The 18,472-nt window shown below is 47.2% G+C and overlaps 1 protein-coding gene across 1 annotated transcript in view; it reads left to right on the top strand.

Annotated features, from left to right (window-relative positions):
• CORO7 (coronin 7) overlaps nucleotides 1–18,472 on the top strand; it is a 996,081-nt gene that overhangs the window by 125,184 nt on the left and 852,425 nt on the right. Inside the window, exon 4 of the mRNA XM_078663134.1 lies at nucleotides 85–155. Within this exon, the coding sequence (XP_078519260.1) occupies nucleotides 85–155 (71 nt within the window). The remainder of the gene's footprint in view (nucleotides 1–84; nucleotides 156–18,472) is intronic.

Raw genomic sequence — 18,472 nt, 5'->3', positions numbered from 1 at the left:
ATTCTGAATTGTGTATTGGTTTAAGCAACAGAAAAGGTGGAATTCTAATGCTCATATTTTTACTCTTTTTTTTTCTTCTTCTAGATTTAGTTACTGATTTTGACTTTTCTCCATTTAATGACTTCTTGTTGGCCACATGTTCAGCCGATGAAAGCGTGAGTATTCTACTTCTATTTCTATTTCAGTCCCCAAATAAAAACATTCTCTTTATTGTAAACATACAGCCTTAGCCTGGTGCCAAGATTCTGTTGGAGCTCACACTAGATGCCTTACTTATATGTAAACCTCTTAGTTGGTCTCATGTGTTCCACATGCAAACAATGGGTGCAAAAGTCTCTGTTCATATTCCACAGTACTATCTATTAATGGGCAATGTTTTTTTTTCTTGTTTTCTCACATTTAATATAATTGGCCTTACAATGACTGGACTAATCAAAAGTACACATGATGCATGTGTTTGATCTTTCCTTATTTTTCATGTCTTTGTCATCCTGCCTCTGGGTGGGGAAATAGCAAGTCAACCCTCTTGGTGGTGGACTTATGGGAAACAAGTAAGGGTGGGAGTCTATATATTGAATGTAGCTGATGAGCCAATAGTTCTAGAATGGCAGTGATGAAGTTACAAAAAGTTTGGGCTCAATCGTTCAAGGGCCTTGATTGCCAGCAAAAAAGCTGCTAAGCTTAGTCTTGAAAAGATAACATAGGAAACTTGGCTTAGAGGTACAGAAAACCCTCTACACCAAAGGCAGAGATTCCTATTGAGGGGTGAAGGTGTAGGGTAGTGCTTCTTTGCATCCGTCTCTTAGAAGAAAGCAAGGTAGTCCTCTTTTTGAAGTGGAACTTTGCCACTCAGCTTAAGAGAGAAACTGAGAGGAGATATCTTTTCATGAAACATATGACGTTGGGTGGTGATGCCATAACAGCTACATTAATATATATGCCCCTCCCAGAATTTATTTGATACATTGAATAATATTGGACAGAGATCTGTTACACTGAAATAGAAAGTAAAAAGGGTGACGGCATGGTATCTTCAGATCAAAAGCTAACTATAGATTGGAACCTAGGACCTTAGACGTAGATAAAGCTACCAAAGATGGTATACATACCAGAAGTGTTAGGAACATATACATAGTCTGGTAGCATCGAGCACGCAAAAGTTGATATGAGGAATGCTTGAAATACGTCAAACCACTGAAAATATCTCCGGGTAGCATTCCAGCCCATCATGTTTTTGCCTATGATGCTACCTCAGTGTGGACCCAGCTACATGCAAATCAGTATTGATCCTGCTCCAATAGGTCCAGTCTAGCCCTAACTGCCAGGCCAGGTTCTCCCTGAGCCAGAACATAAGCAACCCAAGAATGATTTCACCCTGATTGGGGCTTATCAGTTGGGTGTAGGGTTAGGACCCACATCTGGGCATACCCATACCGCTTGAGGCGGTACATCAAACACACAAAACGTGATGGGAGGAATGCTCGTAATAAGTCTAAATACTAGCCATCGCTCGAAGTAGCATTCCATTCCATCGTTCTTTTTCCCAATATGCCACCTCAGTTTGGACCCAGCCACATGCAAATCAGTCTTGACCCTGTCCAGTCAGCCCGAACTGCCAGGCCAGGTCCTCTCTGAACTTGAGCATCAGCAATCCAATGCCTGTTTTGCCCTGTGAAACCTGTACAGGAACTGACCTGGCAGTTCCGTTTGGGTTGTTTCTGTGTTTTCATGCTCTCTCCTGGTGTTCTGCTTCCTCCTCACATCCCAGCCCCTTGCTTTCTCCATGCGGCTTGCACTCCCCACCAGCTCATACCTTGCTTCTCTGATCAGCTTTTCTTTTGTCTTATTTTTCCCTTCCCCCTGCCCAAACTTCCACCACCAAAGCTACTCCTTTGATTCCACGCCCCTCCCTTCTCACAGTTGCTCCTCAGGCACAAGTCCTACAAATTGTGTTGGGACTAATTGCCACAAGTAATCATCAATAAAATCACATTGAGTGCTGTTATAGGAAGTGATGTCACAACACTATCATTCCCCTCCCCTAAAAGTGAATTAGTCGAACATACAGTGAAATCTGAAATATATGCTTTATTATATATAATTACAAACGTAAACTTATGTATGGAATTTAAATTGAATGTGTTAGACAATAAGCATATTTGTTTAAAGTATAATCCGGTCATTTATAGACATTAAATCATTTAAGTAGTACGAAATAAAGATGAAATGTACGTATCTGATTTGCAAAATAAAAAGTGACAACCTTTTTGTACAGATGTGTGGTACTCCATAATTATATTTGTAATAAAAAAATTTTTTATTATTAAAACCGGAATATTAAGCCACACAGTGCAACCACTTTCTCAAAGATTCAGCCTAGAGAGTATCTCACCATGCACATTATATTATTAATTCATCAAATTATAGAGGTCCTACCATCTACCCCAACTCATGCAGTGTTTGCGTGGTCATCCTCTGGCTTTCCAAATGAACTCCTCTATTTTCCCTCACCAGTCCATTGCTGTCTGCTGTTCAGCGATGGAGTGAGGACCTATTGACTTCCAGTGTCTTACAATGTCTCTTTTGACAACCATTGTTCCAATGCCAACCAAAGTGTTTTACCCCCGGCAACCCTCCATACCCTGAATTGCAAAATAGGAAGAGAGATCAACCGGCCTTACTAGTATTTTAATGAGGGTGGTAAGTAATTCAAACCTGTATTTTACCATGAAAAGGCATCTCCAAACCATATGGAAATGATCCAACAGATCTGTTATGTTGGAATCAAGTGGACGAGGGGATCTTGGCTGTTCACCGTAGATTCTTAGGAGTGAAGAAAGTAGTGTGCAGGAAATTTAACTGGATGAGGCTCAGTTAGGAGGGAATGACAAAGTCATGTGTTGCCATTTCGGAGTCACCAATCTGGCCTATTATGTGCCCTACATATTCTGGAAATAATTGTGCTGGACAATGTGACGCAACAGACTGTATCTGAGGCTAATCAACCCCAAAATGTAAGAAGTGAAATCCAGATCACATGATGGAGTATACGTATGGATCGATGTTCAGATGTTAAATCTCAGTCAAAGGTTACTGCAACCTTTCTGGCAGATGTGTCCAAAAGGTGCCTCCCTAATAAAATGTCTGAAAATCCCTCATAAGCCGTTAGCGTCTTTCATTTCATCCAGCCCTTCAAAACTGGATACTGTATTTATCAAAGCCTTTCATGATACACGTTCACGGTTTAAAATTCTGATGTAGTCAACCCATAGTATCTCAAAACTATGTCCTTCATATGTTCAGACCTCTTACCTATTTTGTATATTTTCATTAAACTTGCGTTGCAGTTATACAAGAGTTTTTACAATGCACCTTGCTCAGTAAGGGTATAAGCAGATTCAGACTTTTTACCCATAACTACATTCCAGGATCTCATTCCCACTGAATGATTGAAAAACTCAACATGGCTGCTGCCTTCTCACTGCCCATTTGCTTCTGCATGTTACAAGCTAGCCCTAAGTGTATAGGTCCCTACAACAATCTTGGGAGCGTTGGGTCGGGGAAGCTAGATGTGGTCCAAGGGTAGTGGTTGCTTTACAGTCTTGTGTTCCAACCACATAGTATTGGCAACTTTTTCCTCTTCTAACTGCCTATGTTTCTTCTAGTCTGCTTTCTTTCATTTCCACCGTGGATACAGCCTCTGTGGTGGTAAAACTCCATCACTCTTGTTATTGTGAAATTACTTCTGCTGCCTGGGTGGGGATTGACACTCCACGTCATTGGAAGACTGGCAGATGAACTCCAACACAGATTTTAGGTCTTTATGTATTGTAAAGAAACGTAGTGTAGTTAAATTGACTAATCAAAAAGAACACTGGAAGCTTTTAGCACATATATGGGGTGAGTATGACCCCTAACAGTTTGTAGAATGCTTAGTCACAGATATAACAATCATTTTAAATTAACAGGACTTTTTCTGATCTTTCTCCTATTTCAGTCACAGTGATGTAGGAAGGCTATCCTGGCCTTTAATGGAAGCAAGGACTTTGAGCCCTACTGCTGTCATGATGTGTAATAAAATACTGTCATCATTGAGGTGCGGTGACTCTGTTGTCACTGTACCTGCTGGACTAAACATAGTCATGCATCTGTTCCACATCTGCCAAGAGGATCACAATAAAGGTCTAGTCGGTTTGGGGCCGTGCTTTAGAGATAGGGCCTTCAGTTACCACTGCTTTAACTTAGTGATGTCAAGAACTTGTTCTTTGTTTAGCAGACTGTCTAGCTTCATGTTTGCACTGTAACATTCCTGTTGTTCCCTCGGCTCATTGCTATGCTGCTACGTTCTCAATTTCTGTTTTTGAAACTTCTCTGGGCCTTCTGCATCCTGAATTCTAGCTTCTTAAGCTGGAGAGCATCAATGGTAAAGTTGGGAAACTCTGTGGAACCAGGGAAAGAGGCAGTGGGATAAGGAGGAGTGCTTTTGAGGTATTCTTCTTCTTAGTTGTCTTTTGGGGGAGCTAATGCTGTCAGAAGTTTCAGCACGTGTTGACAGGCACTAGAAAGTATCATCTAACATATTAGCTTTTGCGAGACCGTCGTACTTCAAGTACTTTAGTCTAAATGCTGACCATAATCGTATAAGGACAAGGCTTTCCAAACTGACTCTTCTAAATCTGGCTTTTAACTGTAGAAACTGAATTTTGGTACATGGTTTTAGTATCCCCTAAATTTTGAGTCTTGAGCTACACTGCTAGCGTACTGCTGTCAGGTGTTTTCTTGAAATCAAGCCTTGGCCAGTGTATACTGGCTTTAGAGGCAGTTCTGAAAACTTTGGAGGGAGGACTGGTTTAGTGGGATCAAGCTGGGTACATGCATGCAGCGAATGCCATAAAACAGCAGTGCAAGAAAGAAGAGTTAAAGGACTGGCGGGTTAAGGAGTAAGCAAAATTGCTACAATAGAAGTAGATGAGGAAGGCACTTAGCAAGTAGCACTAGATAGAGAAGGATGTCAAGCACAATAGTAAGAGGTAGGCACTGTGATTTGACCTCCTGTTTGCATGCAACAGTGTAAGTGGTGACTGTGAGTAAGGTCGTGAAACTAATTTTGAACAAACTACTCAGGCCACCTGTGAAACCATGGTTGCCTTTTTAGGTCATTTGCAGCTAAAGATATGAGGTCAACCGATCGCTATTAATGGTATGTGTTAAGTTGACAGCAGCAAGCCAGTAGTAATTTCCAAGTACCTTTATTCCACCAACAATACAGCACAGCTTCTTCCACAGTCTTCACCGCCATCCTCAGTCTCCAACCGCCACCTGCATTCCATCATAACCATGGCACCACATCCACTAAGTCATTGGATAGAATGAATCCCAGACCAAATAAAAATGGAGACTACAGCATATCTAGCCCTCTTAAGGAATTACAGACATTGTATTGCACATGAAAGGAAAATATATTAATACATGAAACAATAGATACAGAAAGAACAAGCATTTGCAATGCAATAGGTCTCGTATTAGGAAAGTTTGAGCTATTGGTATTGTAAATGACAAATTTTTTATTTAGGTTTTGTTTTTGAAAATAGCAAAATTAATAGCTTTGTCATTTACCATGCCAATAGTTATAACTTTCGCAAATGTGACACCTATAGCATTTGTAATGCAATATGTGTTGTATTTACGTGACTTACATGTATTGATATTACAAATAACAATGGTTTAATTTTTTTAAATAATTAATACTTAAATAAAAGTCTGATGCCTGATGTTTGTGGATGTCTGACACTTGTGGATGCCTGACGCCTGATGCTTGCGGATGTCTGACGCCTGCGGATGTCTGACGCCTGCGGATGTCAGACGCCTGCGGATGTCAGACGCCTGCGGATGTCTGACGCCTGCGGATGTCTGACGCTTGCGGATGTCTGACGCTTGCGGATGTCTGACGCTTGGTGATGTCTGACGCTTGGTGATGTCTGACGCTTGTGGATGTCTGACGCTTGTGGATGTCTGACGCTTGTGGATGTCTGACGCTTGTGGATGTCTGACGCTTGTGGATGTCTGACGCTTGTGGATGCCTGACGCTTGTGGATGCCTGACGCTTGTGGATACCTGACGCTTGTGGATGCCTGACGCTTGTGGATGCCGGACGCTTGTGGATGTCTGTTGCTTGTGGATGTCTGTTGCTTGTGGATGTGTGACACTTGTGGATGTGTGACACTTGTGGATGTGTGACACTTGTGGATGTCTGACGCTTGTGGATGTCTGACGCTTGTGCATGCCTGATGCCTTTGGATGTCTGATGCTTGTGGATGCCTGACGTTTGTGGATGTCTGTTGCTTGTGGATGTTTGATGCATGTGGATGCTTGATGCTTTTGAATGCCTGACGCTTGTGGATGTCTGATGCTTGTGGATGTCTGATGCTTGTGGATGTCTGATGCTTGTGGATGTCTGATGCTTGTGGATGTCTGATGCTTGTGGATGTCTGTTGCTTGTGGATGCTTGATGCTTTTGGATGCCTGACGCTTGTGCATGCCTGACGCTTGTGCATGCCTGACGCTTGTGCATGCCTGACGCTTGTGGATGTCTGACGCTTGTGGATGTCTGACGCTTGTGGATGTCTGACGCTTGTGCATGCCTGACGCTTGTGCATGCCTGATGCCTTTGGATGTCTGATGCTTGTGGATGCCTGACGTTTGTGGATGTCTGATGCCTGATGTTTGTGGATGTCTGATGCTTGTGGATGTCTGTTGCTTGTGGATGTCTGTTGCTTGTGGATGTCTGTTGCTTGCGGATGTCTGACGCTTGTGGATGTCTGACGCTTGCGGATGTCTGACGCTTGCGGATGTCTGATGCTTGCGGATGTCTGATGCTTGCGGATGTCTGACGCTTGCGGATGTCTGACGCTTGCGGATGTCTGACGCTTGGTGATGTCTGACGCTTGGTGATGTCTGACGCTTGGTGATGTCTGACGCTTGGTGATGTCTGACGCTTGGTGATGTCTGACGCTTGGTGATGTCTGACGCTTGTGGATGCCTGACGCTTGTGGATGCCTGACGCTTGTGGATGCCTGACGCTTGTGGATGCCTGACGCTTGTGGATGCCTGACGCTTGTGGATGCCTGACGCTTGTGGATGTCTGTTGCTTGTGGATGTCTGTTGCTTGTGGATGTCTGTTGCTTGTGGATGTCTGTTGCTTGTGGATGTCTGTTGCTTGTGGATGTCTGTTGCTTGTGGATGTCTGTTGCTTGTGGATGTGTGACACTTGTGGATGTGTGACACTTGTGGATGTCTGACGCTTGTGGATGTCTGACGCTTGTGGATGTCTGATGCCTGATGTTTGTGGATGTCTGTTGCTTGTGGATGTTTGATGCATGTGGATGCTTGATGCTTTTGGATGCCTGACGCTTGTGGATGTCTGATGCTTGTGGATGTCTGATGCTTGTGGATGTCTGATGCTTGTGGATACTTGATGCTTTTGGATGCCTGACGCTTGTGCATGCCTGACGCTTGTGCATGCCTGACGCTTGTGGATGTCTGACGCTTGTGGATGTCTGACGCTTGTGGATGTCTGACGCTTGTGGATGTCTGATGCTTGTGGATGTCTGATGCTTGTGGATGTCTGTTGCTTGTGGATGCCTGACGTTTGTGGATGTCTGATGCCTGATGTTTGTGGATGTCTGATGCCTGACGCTTGTGGATGTCTGACGCTTGTGTATGCCTGACGCTTGTGCATGCCTGACGCTTGTGGATGTCTGACGCTTGTGGATGTCTGACGCTTGTGCATGCCTGACGCTTGTGCATGCCTGATGCCTTTGGATGTCTGATGCTTGTGGATGCCTGACGTTTGTGGATGTCTGATGCCTGATGTTTGTGGATGTCTGATGCTTGTGGATGTCTGTTGCTTGTGGATGTCTGTTGCTTGCGGATGTCTGACGCTTGTGGATGTCTGACGCTTGCGGATGTCTGACGCTTGCGGATGTCTGACGCTTGCGGATGTCTGACGCTTGGTGATGTCTGACGCTTGGTGATGTCTGACGCTTGGTGATGTCTGACGCTTGGTGATGTCTGACGCTTGGTGATGTCTGACGCTTGGTGATGTCTGACGCTTGGTGATGTCTGACGCTTGTGGATGTCTGACGCTTGTGGATGCCTGACGCTTGTGGATGCCTGACGCTTGTGGATGCCTGACGCTTGTGGATGCCTGACGCTTGTGGATGCCTGACGCTTGTGGATGCCTGACGCTTGTGGATGCCTGACGCTTGTGGATGCCTGACGCTTGTGGATGCCTGACGCTTGTGGATGTCTGTTGCTTGTGGATGTCTGTTGCTTGTGGATGTCTGTTGCTTGTGGATGTGTGACACTTGTGAATGTGTGACACTTGTGGATGTCTGATGCCTGATGTTTGTGGATGTCTGTTGCTTGTGGATGTTTGATGCATGTGGATGCTTGATGCTTTTGGATGCCTGACGCTTGTGGATGTCTGATGCTTGTGGATGTCTGATGCTTGTGGATGTCTGATGCTTGTGGATACTTGATGCTTTTGGATGCCTGACGCTTGTGGATGCCTGACGCTTGTGCATGCCTGACGCTTGTGGATGTCTGACGCTTGTGGATGTCTGACGCTTGTGGATGTCTGACGCTTGTGGATGTCTGATGCTTGTGGATGTCTGATGCTTGTGGATGTCTGATGCTTGTGGATGTCTGATGCTTGTGGATGTCTGTTGCTTGTGGATGCCTGACGTTTGTGGATGTCTGATGCCTGATGTTTGTGGATGTCTGATGCCTGACGCTTGTGGATGTCTGACGCTTGTGTATGTCTGACGCTTGCGTATGTCTGACGCTTGTGTATGTCTGACGCTTGCGGATGTCTGACGCTTGCGGATGTCTGACGCTTGGTGATGTCTGACGCTTGGTGATGTCTGACGCTTGTGGATGTCTGCTGCTTGCAGATGGGCGGATGGCCAGGACACTTGTTGAAAGAAATACAGTGAAAAGCGTGCAATAGAAACACGCCAGTATAATATGAGCTCTCCCTCCACCAATCAGCATAGTTGACAATCCGTTGACTTTCCGATGAGGGGGGGGAGGAGGAGGGGGGTTAGTCATGAGTATAAGAGAGAGAGATCCCTTTAAGCTGAAAGCAAATGGACAGTTTTAAGAGGGAGATAAAAGGTTCGAAAAGAGGGTGACCCATTAATGCCTGTGCCTGTGGATGCATTTTGTCAGGATGGTGAATATGTGATGAAAGAAGATGGCAAAGGCACAAAAAAAACGAGCCTAACAGGGGCAGAAAAAACGCGGATGTCTGACGCTTGCGAATGTCTGACGCTTGCGGATGTCTGATGCTTGTGGATGTCTGATGCTTGTGGATGTCTGATGCTTGTGGATGTCTGATGCTTGTGGATGTCTGATGCTTGTGGATGTCTGATGCTTGTGGATGTCTGATGCTTGTGGATGTCTGATGCTTGTGGATGCCGGACGCTAGTGGATGTCTGTTGCTTGTGGATGTCTGTTGCTTGTGGATGTGTGACACTTGTGGATGTGTCACACTTGTGCATGCCTGACGCTTGTGCATGCCTGATGCCTTTGGATGTCTGATGCTTGTGGATGCCTGACGTTTGTGGATGTCTGATGCCTGATGTTTGTGGATGTCTGTTGCTTGTGAATGTTTGATGCATGTGGATGCTTGATGCTTTTGGATGCCTGACGCTTGTGGATGTCTGATGTTTGTGGATGTCTGATGCTTGTGGATGTCTGTTGCTTGTGGATGCTTGATGCTTTTGGATGCCTGACGCTTGTGCATGCCTGACGCTTGTGCATGCCTGACGCTTATGGATGTCTGACGCTTGTGGATGTCTGATGCTTGTGGATGTCTGTTGCTTGTGGATGTCTGTTGCTTGTGGATGTCTGATGCTTGTGGATGTCTGATGCTTGTGGATGTCTGATGCTTGTGGATGTCTGTTGCTTGTGGATGTGTGACACTTGTGGATGTGTGACACTTGTGGATGTGTGACACTTGTGGATGTCTGACGCTTGTGGATGTCTGACGCTTGTGGATGTCTGACGCTTGTGCATGCCTGATGCCTTTGGATGTCTGATGCTTGTGGATGCCTGACGTTTGTGGATGTCTGATGCCTGATGTTTGTGGATGTCTGTTGCTTGTGGATGTTTGATGCATGTGGATGCTTGATGCTTTTGGATGCCTGACGCTTGTGGATGTCTGATGCTTGTGGATGTCTGATGCTTGTGGATGTCTGATGCTTGTGGATGTCTGATGCTTGTGGATACTTGATGCTTTTGGATGCCTGACGCTTGTGCATGCCTGACGCTTGTGCATGCCTGACGCTTGTGGATGTCTGACGCTTGTGGATGTCTGACGCTTGTGGATGTCTGACGCTTGTGGATGTCTGATGCTTGTGGATGTCTGATGCTTGTGGATGTCTAATGCTTGTGGATGTCTGTTGCTTGTGGATGTCTGATGCTTGTGGATGTCTGATGCTTGTGGATGCCTGATGTTTGTGGATGCCTGATGTTTGTGGATGCCTGATGTTTGTGGATGCCTGATGTTTGTGGATGTCTGACGCTTGCGGATGTCTGACGCTTGCGGATGTCTGACGCTTGCGGATGTCTGACGCTTGCGGATGTCTGACGCTTGCGGATGTCTGACGCTTGTGTATGTCTGACGCTTGTATATGTCTGACGCTTGTGTATGTCTGACGCTTGAGGATGTCTGACGCTTGGTGATGTCTGACGCTTGGTGATGTCTGACGCTTGTGGATGTCTGCTGCTTGCGGATGGGCGGATGGCCAGGACACTTGTTGAAAGAAATACAGTGAAAAGCGTGCAATAGAAACACGCCAGTATAATATGAGCTCTCCCTCCACCAATCAGCATAGTTGACAATCCGTTGACTTTCCGATGAGGGGGGGGGGGAGGAGGGGGGTTAGTCATGAGTATAAGAGAGAGAGATCCCTTTAAGCTGAAAGCAAATGGACAGTTTTAAGAGGGAGATAAAAGGTTCAAAAAGAGGGTGACCCATTAATATCTGTGCCTGTGGATGCATTTTGTCAGGATGGTGAATATGTGATGAAAGAAGATGGCAAAGGCACAAAAAAACGAGCCTAACAGGGGCAGAAAAAACGCGGATGTCTGACGCTTGCGAATGTCTGACGCTTGCAAATGTCTGACGCTTGTGGATGTCTGACACTTGCGGATGTCTGACACTTGCGGATGTCTGACGCTTGTGGATGTCTGATGCTTGTGGATGTCTGATGCTTGTGGATGTCTGATGCTTGTGGATGTCTGATGCTTGTGGATGTCTGATGCTTGTGGATGCCGGACGCTAGTGGATGTCTGTTGCTTGTGGATGTCTGTTGCTTGTGGATGTGTGACACTTGTGGATGTGTGACACTTGTGGATGTGTGACACTTGTGGATGTGTGACACTTGTGGATGTGTGACACTTGTGGATGTCTGACGCTTGTGGATGTCTGACGTTTGTGCATGCCTGACGCTTGTGCATGCCTGATGCCTTTGGATGTCTGATGCTTGTGGATGCCTGACGTTTGTGGATGTCTGATGCCTGATGTTTGTGGATGTCTGTTGCTTGTGGATGTTTGATGCATGTGGATGCTTGATGCTTTTGGATGCCTGACGCTTGTGGATGTCTGATGCTTGTGGATGTCTGTTGCTTGTGGATGTCTGTTGCTTGTGGATGTCTGATGCTTGTGGATGTCTGATGCTTGTGGATGTCTGATGCTTGTGGATGTCTGTTGCTTGTGGATGTGTGACACTTGTGGATGTGTGACACTTGTGGATGTCTGACGCTTGTGGATGTCTGACGCTTGTGGATGTCTGACGCTTGTGGATGTCTGACGCTTGTGCATGCCTGATGCCTTTGGATGTCTGATGCTTGTGGATGCCTGACGTTTGTGGATGTCTGATGCCTGATGTTTGTGGATGTCTGTTGCTTGTGGATGTTTGATGCATGTGGATGCTTGATGCTTTTGGATGCCTGACGCTTGTGGATGTCTGATGCTTGTGGATGTCTGATGCTTGTGGATGTCTGATGCTTGTGGATACTTGATGCTTTTGGATGCCTGACGCTTGTGCATGCCTGACGCTTGTGCATGCCTGACGCTTGTGGATGTCTGACGCTTGTGGATGTCTGACGCTTGTGGATGTCTGACGCTTGTGGATGTCTGACGCTTGTGGATGTCTGATGCTTGTGGATGTCTAATGCTTGTGGATGTCTGTTGCTTGTGGATGTCTGATGCTTGTGGATGTCTGATGCTTGTGGATGCCTGATGTTTGTGGATGTCTGACGCTTGCGGATGTCTGACGCTTGCGGATGTCTGACGCTTGCGGATGTCTGACGCTTGCGGATGTCTGACGCTTGCGGATGTCTGACGCTTGCGGATGTCTGACGCTTGTGTATGTCTGACGCTTGTGTATGTCTGACGCTTGTGTATGTCTGACGCTTGTGTATGTCTGACGCTTGAGGATGTCTGACGCTTGGTGATGTCTGACGCTTGGTGATGTCTGACGCTTGTGGATGTCTGCTGCTTGCGGATGGGCGGATGGCCAGGACACTTGTTGAAAGAAATACAGTGAAAAGCGTGCAATAGAAACACGCCAGTATAATATGAGCTCTCCCTCCACCAATCAGCATAGTTGACAATCCGTTGACTTTCCGATGAGGGGGGGGGGAGGAGGGGGGTTAGTCATGAGTATAAGAGAGAGAGATCCCTTTAAGCTGAAAGCAAATGGACAGTTTTAAGAGGGAGATAAAAGGTTCGAAAAGAGGGTGACCCATTAATGTCTGTGCCTGTGGATGCATTTTGTCAGGATTGTGAATATGTGATGAAAGAAGATGGCAAAGGCACAAAAAAAACGAGCCTAACAGGGGCAGAAAAAACGCGGATGTCTGACGCTTGCGAATGTCTGACGCTTGTGGATGTCTGACGCTTGTGGATGTCTGACGCTTGTGGATGTCTGATGCTTGTGGATGTCTGATGCTTGTGGATGTCTGATGCTTGTGGATGCCGGACGCTAGTGGATGTCTGTTGCTTGTGGATGTCTGTTGCTTGTGGATGTGTGACACTTGTGGATGTGTGACACTTGTGGATGTGTGACACTTGTGGATGTGTGACACTTGTGGATGTGTGACACTTGTGGATGTCTGACGCTTGTGGATGTCTGACGTTTGTGCATGCCTGACGCTTGTGCATGCCTGATGCCTTTGGATGTCTGATGCTTGTGGATGCCTGACGTTTGTGGATGTCTGATGCCTGATGTTTGTGGATGTCTGTTGCTTGTGGATGTTTGATGCATGTGGATGCTTGATGCTTTTGGATGCCTGACGCTTGTGGATGTCTGATGTTTGTGGATGTCTGATGCTTGTGGATGTCTGTTGCTTGTGGATGCTTGATGCTTTTGGATGCCTGACGCTTGTGCATGCCTGACGCTTGTGCATGCCTGACGCTTGTGGATGTCTGATGCTTGTGGATGTCTGATGCTTGTGGATGTCTGTTGCTTGTGGATGTCTGTTGCTTGTGGATGTCTGATGCTTGTGGATGTCTGATGCTTGTGGATGTCTGATGCTTGTGGATGTCTGATGTTTGTGGATGCCTGATGCTTGTGGATGTCTGATGTTTGTGGATGTCTGACGCTTGCGGATGTCTGACGCTTGCGGATGTCTGACGCTTGCGGATGTCTGACGCTTGCGGATGTCTGACGCTTGCGGATGTGTGACGCTTGCGGATGTCTGACGCTTGTGTCTGACGTTTGTGCATGCCTGACGTTTGTGCATGCCTGATGCCTTTGGATATCTGATGCTTGTGGATGCCTGACGTTTGTGGATGTCTGATGCCTGATGTTTGTGGATGTCTGTTGCTTGTGGATGTTTGATGCATGTGGATGCTTGATGCTTTTGGATGCCTGACGCTTGTGGATGTCTGATGCTTGTGGATGTCTGATGCTTGTGGATGTCTGATGCTTGTGGATGCTTGATGCTTTTGGATGCCTGACGCTTGTGCATGCCTGACGCTTGTGCATGCCTGACGCTTGTGCATGCCTGACGCTTGTGCATGCCTGACGCTTGTGGATGTCTGACGCTTGTGGATGTCTGATGCTTGTGGATGTCTGTTGCTTGTGGATGTCTGTTGCTTGTGGATGTCTGTTGCTTGTGGATGCCTGACGCTTGTGGATACCTGACGCTTGTGGATGCCTGACGCTTGTGGATGCCGGACGCTTGTGGATGTCTGTTGCTTGTGGATGTCTGTTGCTTGTGGATGTGTGACACTTGTGGATGTGTGACACTTGTGGATGTCTGACGCTTGTGGATGTCTGACGCTTGTGCATGCCTGATGCCTTTGGATGTCTGATGCTTGTGGATGCCTGACGTTTGTGGATGTCTGTTGCTTGTGGATGTTTGATGCATGTGGATGCTTGATGCTTTTCGATGCCTGACGCTTGTGGATGTCTGATGCTTGTGGATGTCTGATGCTTGTGGATGTCTGATGCTTGTGGATGTCTGTTGCTTGTGGATGCTTGATGCTTTTGGATGCCTGACGCTTGTGCATGCCTGACGCTTGTGCATGCCTGACGCTTGTGCATGCCTGACGCTTGTGGATGTCTGACGCTTGTGGATGTCTGACGCTTGTGCATGCCTGACGCTTGTGCATGCCTGATGCCTTTGGATGTCTGATGCTTGTGGATGCCTGACGTTTGTGGATGTCTGATGCCTGATGTTTGTGGATGTCTGATGCTTGTGGATGTCTGTTGCTTGTGGATGTCTGTTGCTTGTGGATGTCTGTTGCTTGCGGATGTCTGACGCTTGTGGATGTCTGACGCTTGCGGATGTCTGACGCTTGCGGATGTCTGACGCTTGCGGATGTCTGACGCTTGCGGATGTCTGACGCTTGCGGATGTCTGACGCTTGGTGATGTCTGACGCTTGGTGATGTCTGACGCTTGGTGATGTCTGACGCTTGGTGATGTCTGACGCTTGGTGATGTCTGACGCTTGGTGATGTCTGACGCTTGGTGATGTCTGACGCTTGGTGATGTCTGACGCTTGGTGATGTCTGACGCTTGGTGATGTCTGACGCTTGTGGATGCCTGACGCTTGTGGATGCCTGACGCTTGTGGATGCCTGACGCTTGTGGATGCCTGACGCTTGTGGATGCCTGACGCTTGTGGATGTCTGTTGCTTGTGGATGTCTGTTGCTTGTGGATGTCTGTTGCTTGTGGATGTGTGACACTTGTGGATGTGTGACACTTGTGGATGTGTGACACTTGTGGATGTCTGACGCTTGTGGATGTCTGACGCTTGTGGATGTCTGATGCCTGATGTTTGTGGATGTCTGTTGCTTGTGGATGTTTGATGCATGTGGATGCTTGATGCTTTTGGATGCCTGACGCTTGTGGATGTCTGATGCTTGTGGATGTCTGATGCTTGTGGATGTCTGATGCTTGTGGATACTTGATGCTTTTGGATGCCTGACGCTTGTGCATGCCTGACGCTTGTGCATGCCTGACGCTTGTGGATGTCTGACGCTTGTGGATGTCTGACGCTTGTGGATGTCTGATGCTTGTGGATGTCTGATGCTTGTGGATGTCTGATGCTTGTGGATGTCTGATGCTTGTGGATGTCTGTTGCTTGTGGATGCCTGACGTTTGTGGATGTCTGATGCCTGATGTTTGTGGATGTCTGATGCCTGACGCTTGTGGATGTCTGACGCTTGTGTATGCCTGACGCTTGTGCATGCCTGACGCTTGTGGATGTCTGACGCTTGTGGATGTCTGACGCTTGTGCATGCCTGACGCTTGTGCATGCCTGATGCCTTTGGATGTCTGATGCTTGTGGATGCCTGACGTTTGTGGATGTCTGATGCCTGATGTTTGTGGATGTCTGATGCTTGTGGATGTCTGTTGCTTGTGGATGTCTGTTGCTTGCGGATGTCTGACGCTTGTGGATGTCTGACGCTTGTGGATGTCTGACGCTTGTGGATGTCTGACGCTTGCGGATGTCTGACGCTTGCGGATGTCTGACGCTTGCGGATGTCTGACGCTTGCGGATGTCTGACGCTTGCGGATGTCTGACGCTTGGTGATGTCTGACGCTTGGTGATGTCTGACGCTTGGTGATGTCTGACGCTTGTGGATGTCTGACGCTTGTGGATGCCTGACGCTTGTGGATGCCTGACGCTTGTGGATGCCTGACGCTTGTGGATGCCTGACGCTTGTGGATGCCTGACGCTTGTGGATGCCTGACGCTTGTGGATGCCTGACGCTTGTGGATGTCTGTTGCTTGTGGATGTCTGTTGCTTGTGGATGTCTGTTGCTTGTGGATGTCTGTTGCTTGTGGATGTGTGACACTTGTGGATGTGTGACACTTGTGGATGTCTGATGCCTGATGTTTGTGGATGTCTGTTGCTTGTGGATGTTTGATGCATGTGGATGCTTGATGCTTTTGGATGCCTGACGCTTGTGGATGTCTGATGCTTGTGGATGTCTGATGCTTGTGGATGTCTGATGCTTGTGGATACTTGATGCTTTTGGATGCCTGACGCTTGTGCATGCCTGACGCTTGTGGATGTCTGACGCTTGTGGATGTCTGACGCTTGTGGATGTCTGACGCTTGTGGATGTCTGACGCTTGTGGATGTCTGACGCTTGTGGATGTCTGACGCTTGTGGATGTCTGACGCTTGTGGATGTCTGACGCTTGTGGATGTCTGACGCTTGTGGATGTCTGATGCTTGTGGATGTCTGATGCTTGTGGATGTCTGATGCTTGTGGATGTCTGTTGCTTGTGGATGCCTGACGTTTGTGGATGTCTGATGCCTGATGTTTGTGGATGTCTGACGCTTGTGTATGTCTGACGCTTGTGGATGTCTGACGCTTGTGGATGTCTGACGCTTGTGGATGTCTGATGCTTGTGGATGTCTGATGCTTGTGGATGTCTGATGCTTGTGGATGTCTGATGCTTGTGGATGTCTGATGCTTGTGGATGTCTGATGCTTGTGGATGTCTGACGCTTGTGTATGTCTGACGCTTGCGGATGTCTGACGCTTGCGGATGTCTGACGCTTGGTGATGTCTGACGCTTGGTGATGTCTGACGCTTGGTGATGTCTGACGCTTGTGGATGTCTGCTGCTTGCAGATGGGCGGATGGCCAGGACACTTGTTGAAAGAAATACAGTGAAAAGCGTGCAATAGAAACACGCCAGTATAATATGAGCTCTCCCTCCACCAATCAGCATAGTTGACAATCCGTTGACTTTCCGATGAGGGGGGGGAGGAGGAGGGGGGTTAGTCATGAGTATAAGAGAGAGAGATCCCTTTAAGCTGAAAGCAAATGGACAGTTTTAAGAGGGAGATAAAAGGTTCGAAAAGAGGGTGACCCATTAATGTCTGTGCCTGTGGATGCATTTTGTCAGGATGGTGAATATGTGATGAAAGAAGATGGCAAAGGCACAAAAAAAACGAGCCTAACAGGGGCAGAAAAAACGCGGATGTCTGACGCTTGCGAATGTCTGACGCTTGCGGATGTCTGACACTTGCGGATGTCTGATGCTTGTGGATGTCTGATGCTTGTGGATGTCTGATGCTTGTGGATGTCTGATGCTTGTGGATGTCTGATGCTTGTGGATGTCTGATGCTTGTGGATGTCTGATGCTTGTGGATGTCTGATGCTTGTGGATGCCGGACGCTAGTGGATGTCTGTTGCTTGTGGATGTCTGTTGCTTGTGGATGTGTGACACTTGTGGATGTGTCACACTTGTGGATGTCTGACGTTTGTGCATGCCTGACGCTTGTGCATGCCTGATGCCTTTGGATGTCTGATGCTTGTGGATGCCTGACGTTTGTGGATGTCTGATACCTGATGTTTGTGGATGTCTGATGCTTGTGGATGTCTGTTGCTTGTGGATGCTTGATGCTTTTGGATGCCTGACGCTTGTGCATGCCTGACGCTTGTGCATGCCTGACGCTTATGGATGTCTGACGCTTGTGGATGTCTGATGCTTGTGGATGTCTGTTGCTTGTGGATGTCTGTTGCTTGTGGATGTCTGATGCTTGTGGATGTCTGATGCTTGTGGATGTCTGATGCTTGTGGATGTCTGTTGCTTGTGGATGTGTGACACTTGTGGATGTGTGACACTTGTGGATGTGTGACACTTGTGGATGTCTGACGCTTGTGGATGTCTGACGCTTGTGGATGTCTGACGCTTGTGCATGCCTGATGCCTTTGGATGTCTGATGCTTGTGGATGCCTGACGTTTGTGGATGTCTGATGCCTGATGTTTGTGGATGTCTGTTGCTTGTGGATGTTTGATGCATGTGGATGCTTGATGCTTTTGGATGCCTGACGCTTGTGGATGTCTGATGCTTGTGGATGTCTGATGCTTGTGGATGTCTGATGCTTGTGGATGTCTGATGCTTGTGGATGTCTGATGCTTGTGGATAC

Source organism: Lissotriton helveticus, chromosome 10 (assembly GCF_964261635.1).
Source record: "Lissotriton helveticus chromosome 10, aLisHel1.1, whole genome shotgun sequence".
NCBI lineage: Eukaryota > Metazoa > Chordata > Amphibia > Caudata > Salamandridae > Lissotriton > Lissotriton helveticus.
This window is presented reverse-complemented; position numbering and strand designations above follow the sequence as displayed.